This window comes from Telopea speciosissima, chromosome 3, assembly GCF_018873765.1.
Source record: "Telopea speciosissima isolate NSW1024214 ecotype Mountain lineage chromosome 3, Tspe_v1, whole genome shotgun sequence".
Classification (NCBI taxonomy): domain Eukaryota; kingdom Viridiplantae; phylum Streptophyta; class Magnoliopsida; order Proteales; family Proteaceae; genus Telopea; species Telopea speciosissima.
In genome coordinates, this window is record NC_057918.1 from 20,648,218 (window position 1) to 20,666,300 (window position 18,083).

General features: G+C 42.2%; 1 protein-coding gene across 1 annotated transcript in view; it reads right to left on the reverse strand.

Moving 5' to 3' along the window:
- The window catches only part of LOC122654531 (exocyst complex component SEC8-like), a 115,878-nt gene that overhangs the window by 50,183 nt on the left and 47,612 nt on the right, over positions 1-18,083 (reverse strand). The window contains exons 9-12 of the mRNA XM_043848658.1: positions 15,582-15,889; positions 15,348-15,511; positions 15,160-15,275; positions 12,521-12,594 (exon numbers count right to left, since the gene is read on the reverse strand). Coding sequence (XP_043704593.1) covers positions 12,521-12,594; positions 15,160-15,275; positions 15,348-15,511; positions 15,582-15,889 — 662 coding nt within the window. The remainder of the gene's footprint in view (positions 1-12,520; positions 12,595-15,159; positions 15,276-15,347; positions 15,512-15,581; positions 15,890-18,083) is intronic.

Here is an 18,083-nt window from a genome sequence, read left to right on the forward strand (position 1 = left end):
AACCAAGCTTTTGGGGGTTTGAAAGGGGGCCCTAAGACAACTTCAATGGGCCAGGTACCAACTCCAACAAAGCTCTAACGAGGAAGAAGAAGAGCAGTTTCAGTTCTCGGGTTACCGTTCACAGAACAGTAATCTGGGCTGCTTTTCTTCGATTTGAGCTGCAAACAGCCCAATATCTTCTTTGAATGGTCTTCAAACTTCTCAAACTTCTTTTGTATGACCTTCTTGATGACAAGAGAACTTCATTAAATTACCTTTTGTGTATTTCTTTACATGGTATAACCTCCTATTGGAACCATCTACATTTTCTAGGGTTCCAAAGAAGGATACTAGGAAGCTAAGCGTAGAACGACTCTCAAACCAGAATCAAACAGTTCTCTGATACCAAGTTGGAAATGGTGTAATATTAATCCAAGAGATAAGAGGAGAACATAGGAAGTAAGAAGAGAAGGAGAGAAGAGAAGAAGAAAAAAAGAGATGACAATCGAATGGGAGGAGAGTTGTTTCCTCTCCCCTATTTGATTCACTAATATGAAAATAGTAAATTACAACCATCTCCCTAGGGAGGTAAAGGGTAAAATAAGGAAATACAACATAAGTAAATAAGACACTAGACTAATGCCCAAACTACCCTTATTACATAACTCTAACAAGATATGCAATAGGTAATCCTCCTCCTCCTTTGGAACCTCTTTCTGATCTTGATATTCCTATTGCTCATCGTAAGGGTGTTCGGGCATGTACCTAATACCCCATTTCTAAATTTGTGTCCTATGCTAGTTTGTCTTCCGCCTTTCATTAGTGTTTAAATACTATTGAGCATCATCCTATTCCTAAGTCTGTTACCGAGGCATTATCTCATCCTGGTTGGAGGGCTGCTATGAATGAGGAATTGTTGGCATTGGAAGAGAATCAGACTTGGAATCTTGTTCCCTTACCCTCAGGTATATTTACAATTGGTTGTCGTTGGGTGTATGTGGTGAAAGTGAACCCTGATGGATCCTTGGCTCGTTTGAAGGCCCGTCTTATGGCAAAGGGCTTGCCCAGGTATATGATGTAGATTACCTGGATACTTTTTCTCCTGTGGCGAAGCTTACTTCTGTCCGTATATTAATTTCTCTTGCTGTTACTTATCATTGGCCTTTGTACCAGCTAGATATTAAGAATGCTTTTTTGCATGGGGATTTGCATGAAGAGGTTTATACGGAGCAACCTCCTGGGTTTGTTGCTGAAGGGGAGTCTAGTCTAGTTTGTAAGCTCAAGAAATCATTGTATGGGCTGAAACAGTCCCCTCGGGCTTGGTTTGGCCGGTTCATTGAAGTTGTGTTAGAGTTTGGGCTGACACAGTGTGGTAGTGATCATTCTGTATTTTTCTGCCGATTTGATATGGGGAAAATATTCCTTGTTTATATTGATGATATAGTTATTACAGGAGATGATATTACTGGTATTGAGAACTTGAAGGTATATTTGCAACAGAAATTTCAGACCAAGGATCTAGGAAGGTTGAAGTATTTCTTGGGTGTGGAGGTGGCTCAGTCGAAGAAAGGGATTTCGCTTTCGTAGCGAAAGTATGTTCTTGATCTTGTTTCAGAGATAGGGATGTTGGGTTCTAAACCTTTAGATACTCCCATGGATCCCAATTTAAAACTTATGGCTGATGATTGTGATGTTTTGGGTGATCCTGAGAAGTATCGAAGGTTAGTCGGAAAATTGAACTATCTAACAGTGACTCGGCTTGACATTGCCTTTCCTGTTAGTGTGGTGAGTCAATTTTTATCTGCTCCTCGAACATCTCACTGGGAGGCAGTTGTGCGTATCTTGCGGTATCTCAAAAAGGCTCATGTGCATGGTCTTCTCTACAGTGATCATGGCCATGGACGGATGGAAGGGTTTTCGGATGCTGATTGGGCAGGATCTCCAATTGGCAGGAGGTCTACTACAGGTTATTGTACATTTGTTGGAGAGAATCTAGTATCATGGAAGAACAAGAAACAGACAGTAGTAGCTCGTTCCAGTGCAGAGTCAGAGTATAGAGCTATGGCACATTCCACCTGTGAGCTAATGTGGGTAAAACAATTGTTGGCGGAACTTGGATTTGTTAATGATTCTCCAATGCAATTGTGGTGTGATAATCAAGTTGCTGTCCATATTGCTTCAAACCCGGTGTTTCATGAAAGAACAAAACACATTGAAGTAGACTGTCATTTTGTTCGAGAAAAGCTGCAACAGGGACTGATTTCTCCTTGCCATGTTCGTACAGGAGAGCAACTTGCTGATATATTTACAAAGCCTTTGAGGAGTGTAAGAGTGGACTATATTTGTAATAAGCTGGGCATGATTAACATCTATGCGCCAGCTTGAGGGGGAGTGTTGCGAGAGAAATATCTCTCGGTTTTAGTGTTAGGCACTAATACCGAGGATAGAGAGGTGAGAAGGGTAGTTTAGGTAGTTAATTTTATTTCATTAATATGTTAGTTTATGTTAGTTTACTGTTTTACCCCTTAGAGTCTTTTTTAATAAAGGTTTGGGGGAGATCACGAGAGTTATATGACTCCATAATTTTTTCCCATCATCTCTAATCCTCCCTCTCTCGATTTCTCTACTTTTCTTCTTCTTTTTCTCTCATTAACTGACATCTTCGATATTTGAAGGGTGCTCCTAGAAAGGGGCTTATTTATCGTCCCAATAGACATATGGAGTTAGTTGCGTACTCTGATGCAGATTGGGCAGGTTCGGCTAGTGATCATTGGTCTACCACAGAGTATTGTACTTTTGTTGGCGGGAACCTGGTTACGTGGCGAAGCAAGAAACAAACCATGGTTGCCAGGTCTAGTACTGAAGTTGAGTATAGAGCTATGGCGTATATTACTGCTGAGTTGATGTGGATTAGGTCGTTACTCCTTGAGATGGTTTCCGGTCCCGACTCCTATGAAGAGGTATTGTGAGTTGTGACAATCAAGAAGCCATCTTCATTGCTGGTAGTCCGGTCTTTCATGAGAGGACCAAATATATTGAAGTGGATTGTCGCTTCGTTCGCAGTGTTGTTTTGAAGAAGTTGATCGAGACACCATTTGATTCTTCATCTGACTAGCTAGCTGATGTGTTTACCAAGTCACTGTTTGCTCCTAGTTTTCGTTCTTGTTGTAAAAAGCTGAGCATGGATGATGTATATGCTCCAACTTGAGGGGGAGTATTGAAGTATTAGCATTAGGGGTAGTTTAGTATTTCTCTTTATTTATTATCGGTTCTTGAGTTCTTTCTAGTGTCGGTTAGTTATAGGGGCATTATTGTCCTTTCTTAATGTCGCTTTTATTATAAATATAAGAGTGACAAACCTGCGGTAGAACATTTTGTTCTAGCTATAGGTTCTCTCCCACCTTTGGAACTTGCGTACCTCTTCTCCTCTCTTCTTCTTTTCCTTACCTTCTTCTTCCTCTGGTTATTCTAATTTGGTTATAAGATTCTGATGTTCTAACTGTTCAGTTTTAGAGAGGAAGGAGAAGAAGGAAAAGAGAGGGAAAGAGAAGAGCACATACGGTTGTGTTTAATCTCTTTAATCTCAAACTAGAGACAAACTTCCTTATATTGAAAAAGAATAACTAATTACACAGGGGCCCCTGGCCTTATACAAATAACAGAAGAAATATAAAATACATGTGGTTATATACAAGAATACCCTTAAACTCCTATTCTTAACACTCCCCCTCAAGCTGGGTGGTATATGTCATACATACCCACATTGCTCAATAAAATCAAAGTGATGAGTGCTAAGTCCTTTGGTGAAGATGTCGGCCACTTGTTCATTCGTCTTCACAAAAGGGTACAGATGGTCTTTGACTCAATCTTTTCCTTGATAAAATGTCTATCAACCTCAACATGCTTGGTCTATCATGTTGTTGGGTTGTGGGCAATACTTATGGCTGCCTTGTTGTCACAATATAAACTCATAGGTTTGACAGTCTCAAATCCCAATTCTGAACAAGTCTCTTCACCACAAGACTTCACACGCTCCGTGAGCCATAGCTCTAAATTCGCCTCAAGCCTTGACCTAGCCACAGTTGCTTCTTACTTCTCAAGTAACCAAATTCCCACCAACAAAAGTACGAGTATCCGAAGTGGATCTTGATCAGAAATAGATCCAGCCGATCGGCATCGATGTATGCTTCGATCCTCAGTGACCATTTCTGAGAAGAGAAGACCTTTTCCAGGCATGACTTTAAGTATCCGAGGATCCTATACACTGCATCAAGATGTCCCATTTTGGGTGCATGCATAAACCGACTTACCACGCCAACAAGATAGGCTATGTCCGGTCGGGTAAAGGAAAGATAGATTAGCTTGCCTACTAATCTCTCGATATTTTTCAGCATCTCTGAGGGCTCACCACAATCTTCTCCTAGTTTGTGATTCGATCAATAGGAGAGAAGGTTGGTTTACACCCTAAGTACCTGTCTCGTAAGTAGATCGAGGACAAACTTCCTCCGACAAACACTGATCCCTTGGCTTGGATCTTGAAACTTCAATCCCGAAAATACTTGATGGACCAAGATCTTTGATCTCAAACTGCCGAGCCAAGTAAAGTTTAAGCTTTGTGATTTCAGTTTCGCTGTTCCCGTGACCACAATGTCATCAACATATACAATAAGAGCTGTAATAGTGTTGCCCTTCCTTTGTATAAACAAAGTGTGATCAGCTTGACTTTGGATGTATCCATTTCAGAGAATAGCTTGCCTAAACCTCTCAAACCAAGCCTTAGGAGATTGTTTAAGGCCATAAAGCGCTTTCGAGACGACACACTTTTCCATTGCACTAGGATGCTTGAACCCAGGGGAGAGTGCATGTAGACTTCTTCTTCTAAGTCACCATGTAAGAAAGCATTCTTTACATCAAGCTGGTATAATGGCCAATCGAGGTTTGCAGACCATTGAGAGGAGTACCCGAATGGAGTTATGCTTGGCCACTTGGAGCAAAGGTTTCACGATAATCGTGCCATACACCTGGGTATAGCCCCTTAGAGTCTTGCCTTATATCTCTCTACAGTACCATCAGACTTGAACTTGACTGTGAATACCCATCTGCATCCAACAGGAACTCTCCCCTTTGGGAGTTCAACAAGATCCCAAGTGTGGTTCTTCTCAAGGGCCACCATCTCGGTATTCATTGCTTCTCTCCATTTTGGATCAGCCGTGGCCTCTACTACATTCTTAGGAATAGAGATGGAGGAGATAGCCACGTGAAAGCAATACCGTAGGGGAGACAGAATCATAGGAGACAAACTTGGCAATGGGATTAGTAAGCTCGAGTTCCTTTGCGGTGAGCAATAGGAAGATCTAAGTCGAGGGTGTAGGAGTAGAGGAAGGTATACTGTCTCGGGATGAGGGAGACGAAGGAGGATTTTGGCGGGTCTTACGTATAGGGAGCCATGAAGGAGGATTTCTCTTGTCCTTTGTGTACACAGTAGCTCCCCCTGCTCTCTGTTCACTCTGACTCGAGAGACTCCCCTCAACAACGATATCCTCGGACCTTTTCTTTCCTTGTCAATTTGAAATGGGGAAATAGGGACGAGAGAGGGGGAAGGAAATGATAGAAACTCGGGAGCCTCTTCAACCTCACTACCACGACACTCCCCCTGAAGAGGTGACTGAAAATACGGGAGATGTTCAAAGAAAGAAACATCTTTGGAGAGAAGCCACCGACGGGTAGGAGGGTGATAACATGTGTAGCCTTTAGAGGTAGAGGAATACCCAAGAAAGATGCACCGAGGACTTAGGATCCAATTTAGTGTGGGCAGATTTGCTAAGATGGACATAGCAGATGCAACCAAAGACCCGTGGGGAAGTGAAAAAGAAGAAGAAAGTAAGGGTAAGACCGCAAGAGGTACTTTGAAGTTCAAGACACTAGAGGGCATATGATTGATAAGAAAGACTGCATGAGTAAGGCATCGGACAAAAGGTTTTGGAACATGCATTGTAAACCAAAGAGACCAGGCTACTTCCAAGCGGTGGCGGTTTTTTCTTTCAAGCAACCCCATTTTGTTGAGGGGTATCAACACAAGCCACCTGGTGGATAATGCCACGGTCGAGAAAAAAGGACTCAAACCACCATACATATACTCTCCACCTTTATCGAACGGACAATCTGAATACGAGTTTGGCGAGTGTAAACCAACTCATAAAAGTTTTTAAATGCAACATAGACATCACTCTTTTGTTTCAAGAGATAAACCCAAGTAACTCGAGAGAAGTCATCAATAAAGGAGACAAAGTAGCGGAAGCCACGTAAAGAAGTAACAGGGGAAGGGCCCCAAACATCGATTATGAACAATGTGAAAAGGTGAAATAGATCTATTGCTAGAAGATGGATAAACTGTCTTACAACTTTTTGCAAAAAGACAAGGTTCACAATGAAAAACATGATTGACGAGGAAAAGAGGTAAATAAATGTGGCAACATTTTTCTCATAATGAAAAGGAAGGATGTCCCAAACGCGGTGCCAAAGCAAAATGTCCTCCCATGGTACGTCCCGCCATGTTGCCCACACACATAAGATTGAGCTATCGTCGCGGGGAAGCACAAGTGTCGAGAACATATAATCCATCGATCTCACGCCCATCGCTAATCACCCCCTTCGCACCAAATCCTGAAAAAGACAATGGGTAGGAAAAAATGTGACAAAGCGATTCAAAGATTTAGTCGATTGGCTAATGGAAAGAAGATTAGTGGCAAAGTTGGGAACATGAAGACAGACTTCAAAGGGATAAGTGGAGTAACTTGGACATCTCTTACCCGAGATGGAAGAAAGGGAACCATCGCAATTTTTACCTTATCTTTTCGAACAAACCGAGTAGGAGTTAAAAAGCCGAGACCTACCGGTCATGTGATCCGTGGCCCCTGAGTCAATTACCAGGGTGTAGTGGCGGATGAAGTAGAGACCAGAAGCAGTGGAACTAGTGGGTGCGATAGAGGAGGATCCATCCAAGTGTGCTCAATCCGACGAAAAGCTGTTATGTCTTCTTTGGAGAGGGAGGATGAATCGGACTCATGAACCCCAACATGGGCTTTAGGCCCATTCTTCTTCGGTCCTTTCTGTCCTCCGGATGCGATAGAGGGTGGTTTCCGCATGAAGATCCCAACAAAACTCCTTTTATGCCCGGACTTGCCACAATAGTCACGGGAGAATCGGCCTCTACCCGGCCCCCTTAGTGAAGGGAGGACGGTCTGTGGAGTGGATGAAAGCAAGAGCAGAGCGCTCAACGGTGGGAGTGGTCTCCATAGCACTTTTACGCGTCTCCTCACTCTGTAAATAACCACACACCTCCTCCAGGGAGGGAAGACTTGGTCGGCCAAGTATCTGTACCGTATGGGTTGAACTCGGAGTTAAGACCTCGAGAAGGAACAGGACCCTCTCCTTCTCAAATAAGCGATGCGCTTTAGGCTCATCAACAGGACACAGTGGAGATCTCTGTAGTGATCATACTCCTCCCAAAGTCCCACAACAAGGCTTTAGTACTCGAGAGATACTTTTATACCCCTGACGCAGCTAACAACTCATTGAAGAAGTTGATAAACCTTTGTAGAGTCCCCACTCTATCAAAAATACGAGCAACACTATCCCAAATATCTTTGGCTGTCTCCTCGCTTCATAAACCTTCTTCCAATCTCCGGCTTCATTGAAAAAATGAGCGAGTCATCACAAGGAGTTCTCGGTTTCCCATTTAGAGTAACCCGGATCATCGATGGAAGGGGCCTTAAAGCTCCCAGGATATATATCCCAACTTCCCCTACTTGAAGGATAAGCTTCATCGATCCGTGACCAATCCAAGTAATTGTTACTATCGAAGCTTAACAATGGGGAGCCGAACATTTGGATTCTCATATGATAGAGGGATTGCGAAGGCTGCTAATGTAACGAGTGGGAAGTTCAGATGTCTCAACAGTTTTTCACCCATTGTGGTTTTAAAACAAACACTTGAGAGGAGCAATCAACAAGACTTCAAGCAAGAACAATAGATTCCCAAGTAACAAAGAAAAAACAGAGGTAACCTAGACCACAAAGCTTGAAAAAACTTGTAGAGCCTCACACAAAGCAGAAAACAGCGGCGGAGTAGAAAAGAAAAGTCTTCCTTACCAAGAAACGACGGTGGGTAGTCCAAAACAGCTCCCAAACAAAGCTCTAGTGAAGAGCTATTGCCAATCCCACACTGGCCTGGCGGAAAACAGGCGAAGCAGTCCTGGCCGAGATTCACTCTGTCCCTTGGATGCTCCCAAGCGGCTCGAGATGACTGATGGGAAGAAAGGTAACCTCAAACGAAGCTAGAGCACTTGGTTGCTCTCCATTTGGATGAGAACCGAGAGAGAAAACAGATCGTGAAGAACCGCGGTTGGAGCTCAAACTCAAGCAACAACCAAGAGAGGAAACCACCTCTTGGTCCACTAAACACCCTTCTAACACCTTCAAACTCCGGGAAGAGTACGCTTTGATACCATGTTCAGTTTTAGAGAGGAAGGAGAAGAAGGAAAAGAGAGGGAAAGAGAAGAGCACATACGGTTGTGTTTAATCTCTTCAATCTCAAACTAGAGACAAACTTCCTTATATTGAAAAAGAATAACTAATTACACAGGGGCCCCTGGCCTTATACAAATAACAGAAGAAATATAAAATACATGTGGTTATATACAAGAATACCCTTAAACTCCTATTCTTAACACTAACACCCTCCAAGGTGAGAATCCGGCAAGGATGCCCCCTTTCCCCCTTTCTCTTCTCTCTTGCTCTTGAGGTCCTCTCTAGGAGTATCCTGTCTAAAACTGATCAGCTCCTCATCTCCCCCATCCCTAAATGTAAGGCCCTCAACCTTACCCACCTTGCCTTTGCGGATGAACTCATGATCTTTTCTAAGGCTAGCCCTACTTCCATCTCTTCCATTATATCTTCCCTTCAGCTCTTCAAGAACCTTTCCAGCCTCCGGATCAATGTTTTGAAATCCCATATCTTTGTCTCAGATGTTTCGGAATCCGACAAATATTAACTCTATCTCCTAGTGGGATTCTCCCTAGGTTCCCTCCCAATCAAATATCTTGGTCTTCCTCTCATCCCTGTCAGGCTGATAGGTCATCACTGTACCCTTATGCTTGATCTCATCCGCAAAAGGCTTCAGCTCTGGAAGGGCAAGCTACTCTCCTTCGCTGGTAGGATTGAGTTGATTAGATTTGTTCTCCAATCCTCTTATCTTTACTGGTATGGCATCTATGGGCTCCTCAAATCCATAATTAAAGCAATGGAATCTCTCTTCTACGCCTTCCTTTGGAAAGGAAAAGAATGCTCCAAATTCATTCAGTCGCTTAGTTGGGCTACCATCTATCTCCAGGTCTCAGCCTTCGCAGGATCCAAGATTTTAACATTGCAGGCATCCTCAAGCTTATTTGGAGAATCTCCACTAAGCATGTCTCCATCTAGGTCAATTGGGTCTACTCCTACCTCCTTAAAAAACAGACTCCATTTGGACTGCCCCTCTTCCCATAGACGCCTCTTGGGTCTGGTGCAAAATCCTCCTCCTCCGACCTTTGGCCCTTAGAGCTACCTCCTCCATGATCGCTGATGGGACCTCCACTTCCCTCTGGCTTGACCCCTGGCACCCTTCAGGAGTCCTTTTCAATACCTTAGGAGCCCGCTCAATCTACTCCTCTGGCATCCCTAAACTTGCCCCGCTCTCCCCTCTAATCTCTAATGGCTCGTGGTCTCCTCCCTCCCTCTTTCCCCCTTGTCTCACCTAGGTCTGGGCCTCTCTACTCCCCCTTCCCCACCCCACCTCCCACTCGGACAAGATCATTTGGACCCCCTAATGTAGTCCTAGATAGGTAGGAGACCTACTAGGAGCCAAACAACAGGATCAAATAACAAAAGGGCCTGCTGGTTCAAATGGACAGCACTAGGATTTAGGTCAATTCCTAGGGTTAGGGTTGGATATTGGGAAAGGGGTTTATAGGGTATTAATGGGCAGGTCTAGGGGGTCAATATGGTATAAAAATAATAGGATTTGGGAAGGTTTTAAAATTCTGCAGTTCTGGACAGAATTGTGTTGCAGGTTTTGGGTTTTAATGGAGTGAAGGAATGGAGGGGATAAAGTGGAGACTAAGGGCTAGGGTTAAGGTCGAATGTGGGGATTGGTGTGGGGAATATAAGCTGGAAGTAGGGTTTGAAAGTGATAGCTAAAACTGGAGTTATGGGGAGTCCTAGTTGAGTTAGGAGTTGTAGGTTTAATGGAGATTAGGGCTTGATGGATGGAGGGGACTGTGGATTAGGTCTAAGGGAAGATGAACGATGATAGAAGAAGGTTTAAAATAAGAAAACAGGTTCAAACTCACTGTATTGCAGGACAATGGCAGCAGCTTGATGATTTGAAAGAGCCTCCCGATCTTCACAATGCAAGGAGTCGCAGGAGTCCACCTACACTTTACCACCTTGAGATCCACAAGGATATACACTCACAAAGAGTAGCAGCAATGGCAGCAAGCAGAAAGCTAATTTTAATTAATCAAATTCGTATGTAATGCTGGCCTCCCTTACAAACTTATATAGAAGACTCAAAAATAGACTTAGACACTAAAAAGGAATGGCCTAACCCTTTCCCTAACCTATTAGGTAACTTAAACTGACTAGGAAACTAGAATACTAAAGGAAATAAACTCAAAACATGGCTAGATTTATAGAGTCCTAATCCATCCCAACTTACATCACATGACCACTTAAGTTATCACATGACCACATAACCAAGTCACATGATCACTTAAATCGAACCAATTGGATGCAACCAATTTGAACCGGTTCAATTAAAAAACATAAAAATAAACTAAGTATTGGGCTAATCCCGTATGCAACCTATATACCCATATTTTAGGCCCATAAAAGTGGCCTATTACATTAGAAACCCATGGGATCAAAGGCCCAACATGTATGTAACCCAACCCCAGACTTATTCCCAATGAAACAAGCCCTATTTGGTGATGAATCTGCATCACCCCCTCCCCAACGGCCTCTTTAGTTCCAGCTCTGCATGGAACTTTGTGAGGACTCATGCCTCCACTGTCCCCTGGTACAAACTTGTTTGGTTCAAAAGTCACATCCCCCGCCATAGCTTCAATGTTTGGGGATCCCTAAAAAATTGCCTCCCCTCATTTGGAACCCCTCCCCAACGGCCTCTTTAGTTCCAGTTCTGCATGGAACTTTGTTAGGACTCATGCCTCCACTGTCCCCTGGTACAAACTTGTTTGGTTCAAAGATCACATCCCCTGCCATAGCTTCAATGTTTGGGGATCCCTAAAAAATTGCCTCCCAACCCAAGCCTTCCTCCTTCACCGCTACATACCTATATCCCCTTCTTGTATCCTTCGCTGGAACGGTATTGAGGACGTTGATCACCTTTTTTTTCTCTTGCCCTTTCACCTCAACCATTTGGAAAAAAGCTTTAGATTTCATCTGGCCACGTAGCAGAAGACCTTTACCCTTTGCCCGGGAGTGGCTTTGGTTGGATATGACCTTTTCAGGCAATTCTATCAGTGACTCTGCCTGTAAGCTGGTGTTTGGGGCCGCTATCTTGCACATTTGGATGGAGAGGAATCTTCGAAGATGGACCTCCAATTCCCGTTCTTTAGACATGATTTGGAAAGCCATTTTCTTCTATGTCAGCTCTAAGCTTCACTAGCTTCGCCATGCTTCTCTTTTATATTCTTCCAGGAACAGGCATATTGTTGCTTCCTAGGGCTTAAATGACTCTTTTTCCGTCTCCTAGCCATAGTTGTCAAGGCGACGCCTAGGCGTCCAGGTGCCTTGGACGCCTTGGTCACCTAGTTGACATCGACTTGATTTTGGACCCTCTCCCATAGTACTAAAACTCGCGAAATTTCGGTCGAGATATCAAATATTTCGAGTATCTCGACTGTCCGAAACGAAACGCAAGTCCGAAATGAAAAAATGCAATATTTGGAATTTTCGGTCATCTTTCGAAATTTCGGAAATCTCGGTAATTTCGGTCATCTCGTTTCAAAATTTTCGGAAATCTCGGACATTTTTGGCATTTTACACCCACAGAAAAATACCATATTTCGACCGAGATTTCGACGAAATTTCGGTATCTCGGAAATTTCGGTCAGACCGAGACACCGAAACGAAACGAGATTTAGTACCATGCCCTCTCCAACGCCTTGGGTTGCCTAGACACCATGACAACTATGCTCCTAGGTCGCCCCTCTAGGGCTTGTATAGTTTCCCCCCTCCCCTCTCTCCTCCCCTTTTTGGGTTTTGGTAATAAATTATTAATTCACCAAAAAAAACCTATAAAAAAAATCATAACAAAATGAAACGAAAAAGGAAAGGAAAAGAGAAAAAAAAATCATAGAGTCAAATTAAATAAGACCATAGAGACATATGACAGCAAGCATTTCAGTTAAACAATATATTGATGATGAATTACAATTTACAAAAACTTTAAGTGCACAACAATCGTAAGATCCTCAAGAACCTTCATTGCTGATTGAAATTGCCGCATCTGTAAAGCGGAAGGCAAATGTAAGAACATCTTCTGAGCTGTCACGCCTGAAACCCAACCACTTCAGTATTATATAACCATGTAAAAATTGTAAGCACAGGAAAACCTGAAATCAGGTAGCTGCCTTAAGTTGTAGGGATAAAGTTTAGAAGGGTCATATATAAGACAGTTAAGCTAAGAAAAGAAGACAAATCATACTTTGTTTAGTAGAATGGTGAAGTACAGCAACAGAGAAAAAAACACTTGTAGCCTACAAATAACATGAAGCATTGAAAAAGAAAGGGATTTTTCTAAACAACTTCAATAGTGCGTGAGATGGCTCAAAAATGTCAGCTATTGGAAATTTGGAATGTATTGCTAGAAAATTATATATAACCCCAAGAGTGGAACTACATTAGGAGTTACAACCAAAAGCTTCTATATTTGAAGGTCAAATGTGTTATATTATTTTTAGTGAATGTCTTTGTGCTTACTAGCTTATTTTGTTCATGAAAAAAACATAAGTCTAAGTGGTAAATTGAGTTCATCTCAAGCATCAAGGAGTTGCATGAAAGCAAAGAAAACCAAGCAAGTGGACAGATGTTGTCAATCAAGCTTCTCAACTTGAAGACCTTGTCAAGCCTGTACAACTAGACATGGAGTTGTTAAGCCCCCAGAAGATCAAGCTTCACTTCAGTAAGACTAAGGGAAAGCGCCTCAAAGCATAATTGGCTATGGACATCTACAAGGATGTACTACATTGGCATGAAGACTTAGGAATTAGCTTCCATCTTGTAATTCATTTACATTCCTAAGTTGTAATGATTCTCAAGTAGCTCTTAGATTCCAAGGACTTAGTCACAAGTCACTCAAACTAGACTAAATGGTTTAACCTTAATTGGGGATTTTACTTATAACCACAGTTGTCACGGGGTCTAGGCAACCCAAAGCGTTGGAGGGGGCCTGCACACAAGGCAACCAAGGCGTCTACCTAAGTGATGCCTTGAGAACTATGTTTATGACAAATGAGAACTTATGGGACATAGTTTGGTATAGTAGACTAAGCTCATTGACCAATACAAGCTGAAGGTCAAATAGCCAAGGTCATAAGGTTTCCGGCCCAAAAAGGCTAGCCGGACAAAGTTCCGGTTGACCATCCTGAAGCCAGACAAAGTCTCCCAAGAGGATCGTATTTGGGACTTAAGAAATGCCGGCTCCTCAAGCGGTCAACCGGATACAGTCCATTCCCTCCCAACGGCTCTCAACAGTCATAATTTAGCAGCTATTTTTCCAAGAGGGTCGGCTGGCCTGCCAGGTGGTTGAAACCTGGCTCGAAACCGAAACTTCAAACCTTGGAAGAGTCAGACATCAATTTGGAATTGAAGTGATATTTATTTTTCTGATTGAAAGAGAACGGGTTCTAAGATAAAAAGTTTACTGATGAAGAGAAGATTCTATATCGGAATGGACATAAATTGGAAGCGTTGTTGGGGGAGAGGTGTCCTGGCTTAATTTTTCAGGATTTGTTTTTTGAGGTGAAAGTGAGTTGGAGAGGGGTTTGTGTATTAGGGGATCATCTGTTGGAGCAGTGGGTGTCTCAAGGCTGAGTTGGATTTGGGTTTGGGGTCAGCTTCGAGAGCTTTCTATATCTTGGGACATTGTTCCTTTATATCCACTTTCCTCCCTCTCTTCAATACATTGTGTCATTGTTGTTTATCTGAAAGAAATAAAAAATTAGAAGGTGCTAACTTGTGATGCATTACAGAAGTGCCTGTCTATCAGAAGGAAATAAACCATTAAGGCATTAAAAGGTGCAAACTTGTGGTGCATTACAGAACAGCCAGCTGGGCTCATTACTTCTTCCCCATGTTTTTCTTATATGTAAGGATGATAGAGAATCTATTAACCACCATTCCCACTATTTCTCTTTCACTAAAAAGGTTTGCTTCCATTTATTTCAGATTGAATGGGTATTTCCTAAAGATTTTAAGTAGTTATCCTGGCTTTGGAACTTGACCCATTTGGCAAGAGAAAAGTTTCTGGTGAGAGGTTTCTATAGCAGCCTTCTGGTACATTTGGAAGGAGCGTAAAGACATACTAAGGACAGTATGCAAATCACCTAGTTATTGACAGGAATATAATCATGGGAAAATGAGCAGCCACAGAATTGTTATTCAAGGACATTCCTATGGATCTGTCAATTATGGAGTGGATGCCTCGTATCTTCTTGAGACCTCATGAATTACGGTGGTGCTTTTATGCAAACTCCCTTATGACGACTTGCAAGGCTGAGCTTTGAAGGCAACCAAGAATAATGTGTTCAAAGAGTACACTCAATAATATAATTATCTCACACCTTCCTTTCACAAAACAGCTTTGAAGGCAACCAAGAATAATGTGTTCAAGGAGTACACTCAATAATATAATTATCTCACACCTTCCTTTAACAAAACATTCTTTTATTACACCTTTTGGTGATAACAGGTGAAAATTACCAACAGGAATTTATGAAAGATTTTTGAATACTTAATTACTAATCTTGTACAAATATCAAATATGGCATTTTAATGGAAAAATTTCCGTCTAATAATACTTGTAGTGGAATGTGTCAAACGTGATTGTCATGTACTTGCCTCTTTTCCTTGGAAGGAACCTTGCTTGCAAGTCTAGCTGTTTGTACAGCAGCATCTGCAGATGCTGCTTCTGGAGTTGCCCGAAGAATCTCACATATCAGTTGTTGGCATTCACTCTTCAGGATGAAAATAAGGATATGAAAACAATTTCAGGAAAAAAAACGAAAAATCAAAGGTACATAGATTACCTGTAGGACCGTCAATGCAAAACCTATGCTGTAGCCTCCAGTAGCTTGTGATGCTTCAGGATCAGGGTTCCAGTTAATGTCTCCATGCATTAACCTTGGAGTGCCCATATCACTCTGCTGTGCAGATTTAGATTCCAGAAGCTCACCAACAATAACATGGTTCTCTGGATGTATTACAGTTGTGAGCATTGATTCCATAACAAAGACATGCTTGTGTATGATGTAATATCTCACCAAGGATTCGAACGACAGTGTCTAATATTGAGTCAAGAAGCTCTTTGGCCGCAGCATGTGCTGCTCCCTTGGGAGCCAACAATGGTGAGACAGGACTAACTGCCATTAGGGTTCCAGCCAGCATGATCTCATCCTGGGGCCTCCGTTTCACCAACTGATAGCTTTTCAACTGCCTTTTCCAATAATGTACACCAGAAGTAGCTAAAGTGGTGGCCTGTCCAATGCAGGGCCTCAATGAATTTACCAGAGCTGCATGAGCTTTTATTTTGGATGTGATAACTTCATGAATGGTAGGTCGCAATCTTTGGCTGTTCCAGAACAAGATAAGAAACTTATGATCAAACATAAAAGAAAAAATAAATAAATAGAATCATGTGAGGTCCAAAAGCCCAGATTTCTGGCACCAACTACTAACAAGTATGTCAAGCTAAACCCCAGACTATACGTGACAATTTGGAAATGTGAGTCAGGAATCGTACACACGGTGGCGACACATATAATAACCCTTCCTAAATTATTAGCAAATAAGACCCAACTCAAGGATTTAAGTATTGATATTCTAGGGGCTGGCCCGGGCCCCAGGTAAAGTTCGGGATAAAAAAAAAAAAAGTATTGATATCGGGTATTAGAGGGGTTATTTTAAGAGACGTATCGTATCGTATTGGAGAGACGCAAGATGAGCTAAAGATAAGCATGGAAAAGGTCAAGAAATGCATAGATGTGATTATGATAAATATAAAATACAGTTTTGAAGCACAAAACACCTAATTATAAGAGCGTCCCAGTGCAGGAGGCTCCCGCTACTGCAGAGTCTGGGAGGGGAAAATGTACAGAGCCTTACCCCCTGCTTCGCAAGAGAGGCTGTTTCCAAGTTTCGAAGCCACAACCAACAGGTTGCAATACGCAACTTAACCGTTGCACCAAGGCTCGCCCACTACAAACACCTTATTATGCAATATATAATATATATCAGCTTGATGCAAGGATTTGAGTCGTTTTTACCTAATCTAGTGATGCAGGAAAAAAAAGTAAGAGAGAGAGAGATCTGAAACTTTACCATTATTCACCCAAATCTGTTTCGATCCGTGATTTGAGCACTATAAATCTCTAACATTTGTGGAGATGGTGAAGATTAGGGTCGTTTTTTAGTTAGATGATTTCCACTAACTCATGTCAAAGAGAAAAACAAGTTTCCAAGGCCTTCGGTTGCTCTCTGTTTTTTACCTCACTAACGGTTTGTTTTGCAGGTTTAAAGGAGGCATATCAAGCGTATCTTACCTGACCACATCGGACTGTAACGGTCCCATATCAGACATTCAGACCGTATCGGATTGTATCGACCCTTATCAGTCGATTCAAAATTTTTTTAAGAAAAAAACGTATCTTATCGATAACCACTGATACTGATACCATATTGTTGAGATGTGTTACCCGATATTATAAGGGTATTTTTGGTATTTTATTTATGCTTTATTTATGTACGTTTGAACAAGGGTAGAATTGTAATTTGGGCTGTGACACTGTTCATGTGAATAGTGTCGTGAATAGTATCGTGAACAGTATTTCCCTTTGTAATCTCTTTTATTATTATTATTATAAATAGAGAGCTTGACTGATCTCATTGATCATTCAAGCCATTCACGAAATTCCTGGTTTGTTAACATGGCATCAGAGCCAAATACATTCTGATCTAGGTTTTCAAAACCCACCTCCCTCCCTTCGATTTTTTTTTCTCCTTCCTTCCATCGAGCTTCTTCCCTTCTTCTTTCCTCCTTTCTTTTGGTTCTTCTTCTCCCATCAGGGCAGCACTACTGAGGTGATCGTAATGATCTAGCTGCTGCCCCAACATACCTCCTGTTTTTATGCCTCTTTTATGGATCGAGTGGAGCTGAAGAACTGTCTGCGATTTGAAGATTCCTATTTTTTTTGGAGATCAGGCCTCTACATCTGTTTCGGCTGCATCTTCTATTGTGGGATCTTTATTTGATATTGTTCTCAGCCCCTATTCACTTCATCAGATTGGTTGAAGACCCCAGCCCCTTATCGATCTCTCTTCTTAGGGTTTTTTTCAAAACCCTGACATTAATCGATCTTGGGGTTGGGCTGCTGGTTCCTGCTGCATCTGATTGGCACCCTTGCTGCCTTCATTCAACATCATTCCCAGCCTACATATCTGAGATTTTTTGCTCCCATACAGCCCTCTTCTATTGGGGGTTGATTCCAGAATTTTTTTTTTTTGGATATTTTTTGGCTGTTTGCTGCTTCATTGAAGATTGGTTACCTGCTGCAATGACTGGTTCAGATTCTTCTTCGGCCTCTTCTGGCATTGATGGCCAGCCCCGGACTGATTTTCTTCCCCTCAAACTTGATGGCTCTAACTACCTGAAGTGGTCTCGGTCTACCTATTTGTGATGGCTGGCCGTGGCCTCAGGCCATCTTCTTGGGACAACAACTAAACCAGTGGAAGAGGGTTCTCAGCTCAACAAGTGGTTATCTAATGAT